General features: G+C 34.1%; 2 protein-coding genes across 6 annotated transcripts in view; one reads left to right on the top strand and one right to left on the bottom strand.

Moving 5' to 3' along the window:
- Positions 1–2,829, top strand: part of capt (adenylyl cyclase-associated protein 1) — a 122,194-nt gene extending 119,365 nt beyond the window's left edge. For all 4 annotated transcript variants that reach the window (XM_088263339.1, XM_088263337.1, XM_088263338.1 and 1 more), the window contains 2 exons: positions 587–730; positions 899–2,829. In XM_088263339.1, coding sequence (XP_088119465.1) covers positions 587–730; positions 899–988 — 234 coding nt within the window. In that variant the 3' untranslated portion in view covers positions 989–2,829. The remainder of the gene's footprint in view (positions 1–586; positions 731–898) is intronic.
- Positions 2,830–4,345: 1,516 nt separating this feature from the next.
- LOC148307407 (uncharacterized) overlaps positions 4,346–14,141 on the bottom strand; it is a 133,078-nt gene continuing 123,282 nt past the window's right edge. The window contains exons 4-12 of one of the 2 annotated variants that reach the window (XM_088263444.1): positions 10,862–14,124; positions 10,393–10,602; positions 9,800–9,967; positions 9,582–9,717; positions 8,876–9,082; positions 8,132–8,287; positions 7,144–7,430; positions 6,324–6,493; positions 4,346–5,089 (exon numbers count right to left, since the gene is read on the bottom strand). In XM_088263444.1, the coding sequence (XP_088119570.1) occupies positions 4,718–5,089; positions 6,324–6,493; positions 7,144–7,430; positions 8,132–8,287; positions 8,876–9,082; positions 9,582–9,717; positions 9,800–9,967; positions 10,393–10,602; positions 10,862–14,124 (4,969 nt within the window). In that variant the 3' untranslated portion in view covers positions 4,346–4,717. The remainder of the gene's footprint in view (positions 5,090–6,323; positions 6,494–7,143; positions 7,431–8,131; positions 8,288–8,875; positions 9,083–9,581; positions 9,718–9,799; positions 9,968–10,392; positions 10,603–10,861; positions 14,125–14,141) is intronic. The other variant, XM_088263445.1, reaches the window with a different exon arrangement.

Below are 14,141 nucleotides of genomic sequence, written 5' to 3'. Positions count from 1 at the left end.
CTTTATTTCCACATTCCTCATAAACTCAAATGACTTTCATTTTGCTTAAAATTCATTGTACATACCCATTCTCAAAGTATTCAGCTGTTTTGGGCCCTTGTAATGTTCCATGTTTTACAGCCATATGAGAAAATTGGTACAATGCAACTCTTTCTTGAGTTGAGTTTGATAATCGTGTCTAATACTGACACAATTAATTTCATAATGAAATCGTCTCTGTAATGTAATGCATAAGGCTCTGAATTCAATTCCCAAGAGGTCAAAAGAGTGACTTTTATCACTCTTGTATTAGATCAGTATGTAACACACCGAACCGATCACCTCTGAATATGCTTTATTTTTTCAAAAAAATTATTTAAAAATTTATTTCATAATTCTTTCAATAAAATAAAAATATGTTTTTATTTTTGACAAAATGTTTCTAATTCATCTAAAAAAATGAATTTTTGTAGAAATATTTGAAGTATTCAATACTAAAGATCTCGGATAAATAAATTATTTGGCTAAAAATACAAACTGGAGAAACTTGTAATTATGTTTAAGCAATTTGAAGTCATCGGGGTTTATTGAATCTGTTAATCTGCAGGTGCTGGGGAAGGTGCCTACCGTGTCCATCGACAAGACCGACGGCTGCCAGATGTACCTCAGCCCCGACTCCCTGGACGTGGAAATAGTCAGCTCCAAGTCATCCGAGATGAACGTTATGATGCCCAAAGGCAATGGAGATTATGTAAGAACCATTTTATACTTACTTCCATTATTACATTCTGTGTAATTCCGTGTAGTGGACAAACGACCTTACTTAGTGTTTTTCCTTGTGACTTGTAGGTTTCAGCCAAGTTAATTCTGCCCTTTTCTGACGCTACTGATACTATAATATTTGTTGTTTTATTTTCAGACTGAACTTCCCATTCCAGAGCAATTCAAAACTACTATTAACAAACCATCTACTAGTCTTGTAACTGTCTCCGTTGAAAACAAGGGCTAAGTTTACAACTCTTCTACTCTACACACCTATTCATTATGTGGCAAATATACATAAATAGTCTCGTCTACTAAAAATAATCAAAATTAGGTTTTTTTAGTAAAAATTTCTTTTCATGTTTTGAGTTTTTTTTAAACATTTTTTTTTTTACATAGTTTTGATATTTGTATTTATAATATGTCATCTGTTTTTATATCATGATATAGATTAAAAGTACATACATTTTCTGTGCAACATTTTCAATTTTGTATCTATTTCTATGTAGTGATTAAGCAATAAATATCAGATTGTATTTTTGTGTTCGAGATCAAATAGATTTATATTCAATTTTTTATTAATAATAATTGTGTGTTTATAAGAAAAAACATGTAATGAAAACAGTATTAGTTCTGACAGTCTATATTTTATGTACCAACATATCGTCATCATAGAGGAAGTGACCTAACAATATATTGGATGAAAATGAGTTACATAATTGTGTCAAACTGCATCGTGTCTTATGATTTACCTAAGCCAAAAAAGGTTAAGTGACTGTTTTGTCTCCCTTTAACTTGCTAAAAAAGAAAAAATTGCTGAAACAAATGTTAGTCACTTTTCGCCCTGGTGACGATATTAAAGCACTGGCTTTCAATGAAAAATTTTGATATTTATCTCTTGAAAACTTGACATTTTCTTTTCATTTTGTAAAAGCTCGTTAATTCAAACAATGATAATTCTAATTTTTCTATAATTTAAAAAATATCAGACCAGATTGGTTTCCACACAAAACTTCTGATAATTTGGAAAATTTCAATAATACGTAATTCAACAGAATGTTTCGCCTAAAATTATAAATAAAGTTATTGCAAAAAACTAATTGATATTTTTATTTGCTAATTTGTGATTTAAATTATTTTTGGAATTTTGTTCTTGTATATTTCGAATTAACGAGTTTTTGAAAGTACCGGATATTTACGTATTACAAGCCCCTTCATGTATCAAATGATTCTCTCAAAAGCGAGAAACATTTTGGAGGGCGTTATTTTTGATAAATATTAAATAAGCGTGATATGATGCTAAACTTTTAGGGCAGTCTCTTGTAAGTCGATCACATCACCGTTCCTTGCTAGAGACATTAGTAAACTCAGTCATTTTAAGTATAATGTAATTGTAACGTAGGGTAAGGGGCCCAGCTGGACTTTGGGAAGGTATCGAGCGGTATGTCTATGTAATTTATCTGAAAAAATAACTCAAAAAGTCACAGATAGACATTATATTTAGTAAAATGTATATTTCCTTTTTGACTATGTATTTCCTACATGAAAGTGTGATACTCTTGTTGGATTAGTAAATGTCATTAATGGTGAAATTTTTCTAAAAAAATAATAATATAATATCACAGCACATCAACACTGCACACAGTAATATAAAGCATCCGTCATAATTATTATTAAATTTTCTTTTTAATTATTTATTACTTCTACGAAAATGTTATTTAAACCCTTGAACCGTTCAATTACTTGTGTTTACAGTACGAAGACATTCAATGAGTTGTAAATTTTGGAACTCAATTTCAGATTAATAATACCTCAACTCTGGATGAACCTATTCTTCTCAAATGTCAGTTTCACTTAAAAAAAAAAATAAATCAAATAATAATTTCAGATATATAAATGCCGAATATTTTATTAATTGTAAAATTTAAAAACAATTTCCGAATATGTATTTATCAATTGTAAAATTTAAAAAAAAAATTCCTTGTCAAATTGTTTAAATTATATTTTGCTTTACTAATATGGTCGCTTTTGCCACAAAGAACCTAAGTGTTTGCTTTTATCACAAAATAATAAAGAATTTAAAATATCCATGTTTCGTTTCATTTTATTTTTTCAAAAGTTCATATTATAGTCTTCTTCTTCTTGGTGTAGGCCTTGTGGCCTGTTTTTAAGAGGGATTAGCCTCCTGCGATGTTGATTCCCAGCTATCGATCGATCTCTTTGGTGGTCTGCCCAGGAGTCGTCTACCATGGGTCATATTATAGTAAAGGTATACTATAATATACCCTGAATAAAAAAGTGTGTAAAACTAAAAAAACTATTTTCATTTGAAAGACACATCCTTTCAATGCATGAAGTCAATCTATACTGGCTACATCAATAAAATAAATTCTGCAAGAAAGTAGGAATACCCCACCTCCCAAGTATCAAAATGTCAGGGAATCCCCTAAATGCCATATGTGCTATGCCAAAACATGTGGGTCCAGTAGACCCGGACGGTAGTTGGCGCTGGAAAGTTAATATTAGAAAAATTAATAAATGTAATGAATATATTTTAACAGAGACTATGAAAACAACTGAAAATAAACAATGTCCAGTAACGGTGAACCTTCCAAAATATTAAAAGTTTCAATAGACTCAACATTAACTTCGGAACGGGTCTGTTGGACCCACTTGGTAAACAAAGGGTTAAGCTAATAATAATAATAAAATAAATAAATAAAACAATTTATATGACACTTCAGTAGAGTGAAAATAAAGAAAATCTCTTTTTTAAAATCATTTTATTATGTCAAAGAACAAAAGTACAATTATTTCATTTTTTTGACACAAGAAGAAAATGAGAGGTAGAAATAAATAATTGTGACATCAGTCCTTATTACAATGACCTTCATTATCCATTCAATTGTAACAAATAGTTACAACAGAAGTTTATTGAACGGAGAAGGCGGTCATTCAAAATACAATTTTCTTATTTCATAAGAAATAAATACTTAACACTAAATGGAATATATACAAAAGTTCTATTATTCTACTTATAATTAAGTAATTTGTTTATTATAAAAATAATCATAAATTGGAAATAAAATAAACTCCATTAAAATATTTTTGAGACAAAAAACATGATTTTTTTGTTTCTATTTCAATTCATATTTGAGTGGAATATTTGACAATTAACATATCAAATAAATTTCAAATGTTATACATTCATTCAGCCTTTTTCTATTCATAAAAAATAATGATAACTTAAATAATGCTTTGTTGGGGTATTTTATGTACCTTTATTAATTATACAATTTTTAAATATCACAAAATTTTGTGCAAAAAGTACAGGCGATTTAAATTATGAGAACCCAATTCAAAATTTTATATTTACATTATTTCGAATTGTAGAAGGCTCATAAAAAAATAATATATTATATTATATCTTTAAAGCCACATAAGTGTTTTCCGACCCTCCCGTAGAACATCTTCTGGATTTCCTTATAAATTATAAAAACATTTGTTTCACAAATTATTTTATGCAGGTCTCTGCATCACAGGAATCATCAGTGTTTAAAACTTTGCAGGTTTTAATTTAAAAAAATCTATAGTTTTAATTTAAAAATTAAAACTATAGATCGATATCTCAAAACTGTTCAATATACACACAATAATACGTATAACAAGCCTGATTGTCTTTTTTTGAATAGGCTTTATTCACTTCCGTAGAGTTTTATCCGCCTCTGTAGTGTAATGGTCAGCACACTCGCCTACCGAACTGGAGATCCCGGGTTCGATTACCAGGGGGAGGGGTCAAATAAATATAAGTGATTTTTTCACTGTAATATTTATTCAATATTTCTCTGGACTGTTACCTGAAGCGGAGGGCTGATCACCTTTCCTTCGTGTGTTAACGATCAAGATAACACTGCGTTTATATGATGCAGTGCCCTATGCACCATCGGGTGCGGATAGGGGTTTGAATGAAAATATTTTAGACAGTTTTATTGGTAGTATTTATTAAGCAGTCTTTTTCGTCGCTCCCGTCGGAGCACTCCATGAAGCCGTTGCAGACGCGGGTGGGGGGCAGGCACTCCCCCAGGGGGCAGCGGTGGCCGCGGCACTTGTCCGCGTGGCGGTGCAAGCTGCGGGTCTCCGCGACCTCCAGGTCCGCGGCGCTCGAGCGGTTGCTCCACGGCGGGATGTCGTTGGAGAGGTCGTACGACCGGTCGTCGTAGATCTGCATCGTCGTCTGAATCCAGTTGACATAATTGGCCACTTTGGTGTACACTCCGGGCCGGTTTGCTCGGGCGCATCCGTAGCCGTTACTCGTTACCCCCAGCAGGTACCACTGGTTGTCTTGCTCCTGTTCAATTAATTCATATTATATCTTAACATAAATAACAAAATTAATACTTATATAAGACCACTTTTGAGAACATCTGTAGTTATCAAAACTTCAGTGTTTACATTCATAAACTCAATAATGGTCTTTCAAAATAGTTTTATTTGAAAAGAATATTCAATTCCACAAAACTTATGCCAAATCATAATAATATAATAATATATCCATATGTACATTCCTGTTAACAAAATCTTAAAAATACTTGGAACAAACTTATTTCCAATAAGGCCACAAGTACGAGGGTTGTCTGAAAAATTTCCGACCTAAAATGATCCAAGTGTTTTTTTCATCAAATTTATTTTTATTTTTCTACATTAACACCTTTTACATATATACACTTCTCCCAGCGATGCTCACATCTCTTCAACCCGTCCAAATAGTAGTTGGCGTCTTTCCCTGCAAAATAGTCATTTTTGAAGGTGATGGCCTCCTTATTCAATGAAAATCTCTGTCCTCTGAGCGTAATTTTTAGCTTAGAGAACAAAGAAAAGTCGCTCGGGACTAGATCTGGTGAGTAAGGAGGAGGGTGGTCAAGTAATTCAAACCGTAATTCGTGAATTTTTGTCATAGCAAGCAAGGTGTGAGAAGGCGCATTTTCTTGATGAAACATAATTTTTTTCTTCTGCAAATGTGGCCGTTTTTCCCTAACTTCTGTATTCAACTTATCGAGTAATGATGCGTAGTATGCTTCTGTAATAGTTTTTATCATTTTCCTAGGTAAACTATGAAAATAACTCCTTGACTATCCTAGAAAACAGTCGCCATCACTTTCCCAGCCGGAGGAACAGTTTTTGCCTTTTTGACTCACTCAAACGACTGTCAAAAAATAACCTTTAAATACCTTTTAATACATGCCCAAACACATGCTCAAATTTTTATTGACAACGAGTGCCATCTTCATGTTGGTCGGAAACTTTTCAGACTGCCCGTGTATAGTATTATACATCAAGCCGCAAGCTGCATTATAAAAAAAAGCAACCATAATTTTTTTACTGTATTAACAATCAAAATACAAGAACATGTGGACTAAAACATTTACTGCAATAGCTGCTCCTTCTAAAGATCCCATACCGTGTGCTGATTCTACATGATTTGTATAATTTGATTGTTAATGGTAATCTAAAAAAAATGGCACCACCAACTTCAGCTCCTGAAGGATATCGGCTATACACACAAATCAGTAGTAATGTCATACCTGGCACATGAGCGGCCCCCCCGAGTCCCCGAGGCAAGCGTCGCGCCCGCCGCGGTCGTACCCGGCGCACAGCATGTCCTCCGTGAGGCGGTACAGCGGCTGGAACAGGGTGCGCTTACGGCACTCCGCCGTAGATATCACCGGCAACTCCACCTCTTGCAGGGTGTCGGCTGTAACGTAATTAAGATGACATTTCAAAAGGATTAGCAGCTAAGAAAACAACAAGAACTTGTAACGTAATAAAGTGTCTGCAATTGTTCAGAAAATATTGCCCTCTAGGCACTATGCCCAAAAAAATATCATTAATTCTGTGCCAAATATACATGAGTAATTAAATAAAATAATAACTTGTCGTTGTTGAAGTTGTTACTTAATTCGGTTTTTGGATTTTAAATTTATCATACATATCAGTGTATAAATTTGGTTTTGTTAAAAACAAATTTACATAATTACCACGGGACTTGTTACAATGTACATTAATACCGGACTATCGTAAAATGTATGACTGTAAAAAAAACTCAAATTTTACCAAACACGTTTGCTAAAAACATTTAAAAATAAATGCAAGAGTTTTTTTTGAGAACTAAATATAAAATATAAACATAAAATATTTGTAATAAATTAAGATTCATGCTAGTTGTCTAATGACATTCTTTAAATTGTTGCCTCCATACTCTCGACAGATTTTACAAATGTCCCGTAATTTAGAGTTAACATACATACATAGATTCATCCTAAAGATTTACTTCCCATGTAGTGTCAGAAAAAAATACAGCATGGTATATGAAAATCTACTAATAATTTATATTTTAATACTCACGGAAAATGTTTCCAACTTCAAATAGTTGTCCCCACCCCACGACGGTGCACATCCTGTTGTTCTCCACCTCGTACCCGTGAGGGGGGAGGCATATCGGCCTTACGTAGTCACTGAACACCACCTTGTTGGCTGTCTTCAGAAGAGCGATGTCGTTAACAAAGCCGCTGTTGATATACCCCGGATGCAGGATGACGGAGGAGATTGGCTGCAGCTGCTCGTACGGCGAGGCGTATGAAGTCCTGCGGCGGAATGTTCCTAGTCTTGCCACCCAAAAATCTTCTTGGGAACTACAAAAGAAAATATAGCTAGTTTTTATTGTGAAAATTTAAGGAAACAAAGAAATAAAAATTCTGACAGTTGTTACTGATCTGATCTCTTTCGTATTTCAGTATGCTCTGTTGCTTTAAATAAGATTTTTTATTAAATCTATCATAATTTTGTATGAAAAAAAACCTTTACAAAGTTATTGTTTTCTGAAAACTTATTTTACAGAAATTATGAAAAAACATTTTTAAAGCATTTTTTTTAAAACAAATAATTTAGCATAAAAAAAATTGCAGGCAAATTGAGAATGAAAGAGGTGCAATTAAATTCCCTTAATCAACTTAACATTTCTAAAATTTTTATCATAGACACATGACAATTTTTATCATGTGACACATCACAAAGGCCAAGCAATTTCTATGGCAGTCACTGAGCATTATTACGGCTTATGACCTGTCACTTTGTATCTGAGGAACATCTATTAAATAAATTTTAAAATTTATTATGATAACTTAAAAACAATACAATAGGGAGTCATATCATTAATCGCCTCTTCAACACACTTGTTCCTTTCTATGATATATAATTTCTTCAATAAACTAACGGAATTCCTTTATGATGCAGAAGCATTTCATAAATAATCCAAAAAAAAATATTTCACTAACAGTGCAGAGTTTTAAAGATGAAATAAAAATAATTTGGAATTATTGCAGTATAGTGTTACCGGTAGAAGCAGTGCCCCGCCGAGATGAGCCACCTGTCGGAGATGAGGTTGGCTCCGCACTGGAAGTCCCCTTCCTTGTACAGCGCCGCCTGCCACGGCCAGGAGCCCTCGGCCGCATTGGCACCACCCACCACTCTGGAATGCCGAGACAACACACTGATCTCAGCCCTCAATCTAAATGTTCTCAAGTACATTTGTCACTTAACATTGAATTTTTAAAGTAAGCTATTTATAAAAACCCAAATTGTTATCTTAGTGTTTTTCTAATGTGTTATTTAGACATCTCTCCCTGACAAATTTCGTAAGACAAATACTTATATTTTTCTAGTTTCGTTTCATATGTAATATAAAAAAAGTATGATGAGTTTATATTATTAATATGGTGCAAACACCTCGTAGTAAAAGCAGTGGTAAATCATAAAGTGAGGGTAAACGTACTAGTCAAACGTGTCATATTTCATCATAGATTATGTATAAAAGCATATATTAGTGGAGTCCGTAGAGGAGTCCACGTAAAAGTAAGAAGCATAATTTATGACTGAGATTACACTGCAGTGTCGTATGCGTCAAAGTACGTTCTGGGTCTTTTTTCTAAGAGTGAATTGCATTCCGTAAATGGGATTTATGTTATATCAACATAACTCCAATGAGAATAAGCAAAATAAGTGGAAATAAGGACTATTTAGACAATTTAAAAATTCTCGAAATAGAATAGTATGTATTTGAATGTTATTTATATGTTACCTAGCCTGTTGGGATGCGGCCTGTAGACGCACTCCACACTGCAGGCTGGAGCACACCACCCCCGCCACCTGCCCGCGACTGCAGCCCGACTTGCGGAAGGCCAGTCCCCCGCGGCCCCCGTTAGCTCGACTGCCGTAGTGGACCGAGAAGTAGTGCTTGTCCTCCAGAGGGTTGTCCTCTGTCACTCGATCGATGCTCTCAAAATCACTGGAAACAACATATAGCCAATTGTATATAAAGTGAAGTGAACTCAATTAAACAGATACACAATACCAACATGTTTCTCAATTGCATATTTAAATACACATGATGATAACATGCAAATAATGTAACTTGATAATTATGATATTCACTCACAAAATCATAAGATATTCACACTCAATACAAGATTACAGATATAGAAATTCTTCTAAAGAGTAATATGAAAATATAACGAGTAATTTGGAAGTGGCAGTAATTAAGTAAAAAATCAAATCATTTAACTTTAATATAAAACAATGTCTGTTAAAAAAAATATTAACATGCTAATGGAGAAGGAAAAGGAATAAAAATATATGGCCTATTTCCCAGCCCTCGCCTCTGTACCCCCTAGAAGATCTATCTAGAACACTAGTAGCTTTAGTATCTAGTACCTAAGGCCTGTAGTACCTCTAGAAGATCTCCCTAGAACCCAATAAGGAGCAGTATTAATGAATGCATTTCTTACGTGTATGTCATAGCTCTGCAAACCGCTCTCCCGAGGTCTGCAAATTGGAGGTTGCTCTGAGAACGAGCAATAACTTTGTCGAAATTCTGCACACACAACCTTCCCCAGCGCCCCTGTTTCTGTACCATTATGTATCCTGTAAAAACAGTAAGTTCCATGCATAATTTCGTTAAATGCAGAAAGTAAAGATGTTCAGTAAACGTTGGCATAATACATACCTTGTTTCTTATAAGAGAATCCCTCTGCATCCTTTAGTGATGTGGCTAATGTCACGCATTGCCTTTCGTCATCTCCTTGTGGACAGTCTTTATAGCCATCACACACCTTATCTTTGTCAATGCATTTCCGGGAATTTGCACAAATATGTTGTCCGGGAGAACACCATTCTAGAAACAATACAATAGACAACCGCTTATTACATGTACAATATACAGATACTAATTGTGTTAGAAATGTAAAAATTAAGTGATTGGGCTTTGTGTGATTTTTGACTATCAACAATGCAATAAAGTCAATAAATAGAAGGACAGGAGATAAAAAAAAATTAACTGCCTCTGTGTGAGACATACATTATCTTCTCCATTTGGCATTTGTAATACATGTCTTATTGCATAATTCTTGAACTTTTGGATCTAGTTTTAACTGACTGCATTTCAAAAGTACAAGTATATGGTGCATATATGTGCACATAGCAACTCATGCATATTATATATGCTTGGACTATTGGAATCATGATAATATAGGTACATTGAGATAAATTTTTTATGTATTAGATTGTGTTGATATTTTAAGATATTTTAATTGTATTTACCACAGTTCTGTTCGTCTGACAAATCCCAGCAGTCTAAGATCCCATCGCATATTTTCCTCAGCAAACAATCAGACTTCAAGTAATCGGCACAAGTACACCCTGATTCATCTTCTCCCCCGGGGCAGTCTAGTAATCTGTTACAGCGGGCTGTTTCTGGTAAACACAGCCCGTTGGAACACTTTACAGTCAGATTATTGCTGGCACAGTCATCTGAAATATTCACATTTATTTATAGCAAGATATTAAGATTTTTTTCTTCATAAATACATATGGTAAATATGAGTATGTAGCCCCCAGTTGTTGGCATCGATGATTTTCACTTTTGAATATTATCTGTTATGACACTCATATTCCATTTTAATGTCTTTGAAATACTGTTCATATTCTTCTAACCCTTATCCGTGTCTAAATAACAATATTTCTTTCTAGAGTCTTTATCCTATTTATATATAATTAATATTTAGCTTACCAATTTCCTTGGTTTGTAATATTTCCTGTAAAAGCGGTGATGTTGGTTCATTATGAAACTTGTTAATCTTCTTTTCATCATCTTTGAAATTTCCAGGAATCTTGTTGAAAGTTTTTGTCAATATTTTAAACCCAGCATTGTTTACCGTGTAACTTGAAGATACCGCTTTGGTAGAAATCACTGTCTCATCTGGAACATTTTCACTCCCAAAAAAAGTATTGTTATGTGAATCAGTAATGGTCGCTATATTGGCTAAATCTTTCAATTTTTGGTTTGTTAACGAGTCGCCAGCTGATTCTTTTGTAGAATTATTCGATCTAATCAAGGATATGTTTTTTATAAGATTTAAAATATCTTCATTTGTCAAAACCACTGGCGTTTTCTTTTGTTCCTCCTTAGTACTAGCGCTTGTACTGATGTGCTCCGCATGAAGATGACTTAGCGCAACGTCATTTTGTAATAATCCAGTTGAAGTGTAATTATTAATTAGCGAACTGTTTTTTGGTAAAAAATCTTTATAACTTTCAATAGGCGCTACAAAAGAAGGTGCGGTTGGTATAACTTCGTGAGTGTTAGAATTTTCGAGACCTTTCACAATGGTTTTCACTTTTTCCGCAAGATTGATCGCTTGTGTCGATGGATGAGTCAGAAAAAACTCAGTTGCAGTTGGTAATACAAAGCTTTTGTTGTTGTTGTCAAACAATTTTTCTATTTTATCAGGGGTGTTTGTTTCCTCTGACGGATGAGTTTTTGGTAAGCGAAATTTTTCACTTATGTCAATTTTTCTCGTTTGATCTCTTATTACATGGAAACGGTTCTGTGTTTTATTATTTGAGTATAAAAAATGTTGATCGGTATAATTATTTTTTTCAGCATTACTTGAAATATTTAAAGAACTAGGATAGTTTTTTGTCAAATTATCCATATCATTTTTTGCAGAGCTATTAGATGTTAGAATATTAGTTTCAATAAGTTTAGCAGGAAGGGTGCTATTCGTGGCATATTTTTCGTGAACATTTCTATCTAAAATAGTATAGTTACCATTGTTGACTCTATCTATGTAAGATTTATTGTTGGACTGAATATTGTTAATAAAGCTGGTCATTTCATTAATAAATGGAAATGCTTTTATATTGGAAAAGCCTCGACTTTCATCAAGTTGACTAGGAGTTTTGGGCCTCGGCCGTAATGGTCGACCAATACCCGAATTAGATTTCACTGGTAATAGTGTAGGAATAATGACTGTGGAGCTCTGTTGAACCATTGCACTTTCTTTTAGAAGTAATTCTTGTATCGTCATATCGATTGGCTCGATTGAACCTTGTCCGTGAACACTAGAAGATTCATCACTCTTGTCATCAATACTGTAAATTGGATTTAAAAGGTCTTTTGATTTTTCTTCAATTACATATGCGGGTTTTACATTTGAAGAAAATTTTACTTTATCTTTTTCTGGAGTTTGGGTCTCCGATTCCTCAGGTTTGTTTTGTTCATGTGCCTTATTTTCAAAATGACTTAATATTCCTTTGTTCAGCTGATTTTCAGGACCTTTATTTTTATCAATTTTACTAGAAGAAGGTATTACGGTGGACGTATTTCTCAAAGATTCAGCAAATTTACTAAAAATTGTTGTAAAATTCTTTAGAATATTATTGACGCTATCCATATTTGAAACATTATATTTTTGATCTTCATTTTTGGTCACCACCGCTTGGAGTGTTTCATTGAATGTTTTAGTGGGATCACTTTTTACCTTCGAAAAATCATTTCGGGTTTCATTGACTAGTTCCCATGTCATATGATTTTGAAATAAAGTAGGGGTAAATTTTTCAGAAATATTGCCGTCTTCTCCATTTATTTCATCAGCTTTGGTAGTTGACTTTTCTAAGCTGTCATTGGTTTTGAGTTTAAAATTGTTGGTGTAATTATTATGTTTTCTCACTATGACCCCGCCATTTAGATTAACATACTCCGTATCTTCTGAATCAGTGAATGGTTTAACATTTATAGACACCGTAGACAGCTTATCCTTGATGGGAACACTTATTTCTTTATGTTTATTGGTAGTGTTTTTGGTGCCATGCATATTTATGATCGGATTGATCGGTTCAACTTGTTCCATATTATCATCATCAGGGTTGAATATTAATTTATTAACTGGCAGTGGATGAGGAACTGGGTATCTAGACCCTAAAGTTTCGGACTCCTTCATGGTTGTTGTAAACTCTGGTCGGTGGAAGCTAGTATACACTGGAGCTGAAGAGTAATCAAATGGATTAAAACTACTTTGTGGTCTTTGTTTATCAATTCCATATCCTTGTTCCGAGTAATCTGTTGAGAGTGGATCTATTCCATAAATAGCAGGATATTCATAAATATTTTTGATTTCTTCCGTCGTAGTTATGTCATCCATTATTTCGTCATTGCCGATCCTGTCTTCTGCTTCGATTTGAGGTAAAATCGGTGCGTTATTAAGATTTGATGTACTGAAAGCATTACCCGGCTGAATGGGTTTCCATGGTTCTTGATCAATATAAGTCGGCACTGCAAATAGTGTATCCAGTTTAGGAAGTTCGGAAATATTTTCGCTGTCGTGATTTTCAGTTTCCGATCTGTTCAGTGTGTTAATTTTCTGTGTTGTCAGTTGAATATTGTCGTCTTTTAAAACTTTTGTGTTTGTTTGTTGCGTGGTACTTGAAGGGGTAGAGGTTCGTATCCTTGTCGGCCTTTTTGTTGTAGATATAGTAGTGGGTGCTGATTCTGTAACTGTGGGTTTTTTGGTTGTCGTTATAGTAGTGTGTGGTTCCTTCGTTGTTGGTTTCAGTGATGGCCGTGTAGGTTCTTTGCTAACTGATTCAACTTTCTTTTTATTTTCGGTTATATCTGCTTCAGTTTTGGTAATTTGAAAGGATCCTTGAATAACTGGCAATTCGTCGACATTGATATCCGGTTCTTCGTTGTTGCCAGATTGTGGTTTTGTTTTTGTGCTAGGGGTAGGACTGACAGTGGGTGTGACTGCAGTCTTCCTTATGACTCCCATCCGAGTCTGTAGAACTTTCTCTTTGGTGTTGGGCGCCATCGGAACAGGGGGTTTGGTGTCTGGTGGAGTGTCATTGAGCATGTCGGCTTTGAACGTGTGATCGTTATCTCTCTTGATAGATATTGATGCAGGATCTACATTCAGTTGACGGAGGTGAGAATTCTTTGTGATTGAGTTCTCGACTAAAATATTACTTATAATTTCATCTAGTTCTTCAACAGGCCTGAAATTTGTATAAAA

The sequence above is a fragment of the Brachycentrus maculatus genome, unplaced genomic scaffold, assembly GCF_059751285.1.
Source record: "Brachycentrus maculatus isolate JH-2025_06_01 unplaced genomic scaffold, ASM5975128v1 h1tg000199l, whole genome shotgun sequence".
NCBI lineage: Eukaryota > Metazoa > Arthropoda > Insecta > Trichoptera > Brachycentridae > Brachycentrus > Brachycentrus maculatus.
This window is presented reverse-complemented; position numbering and strand designations above follow the sequence as displayed.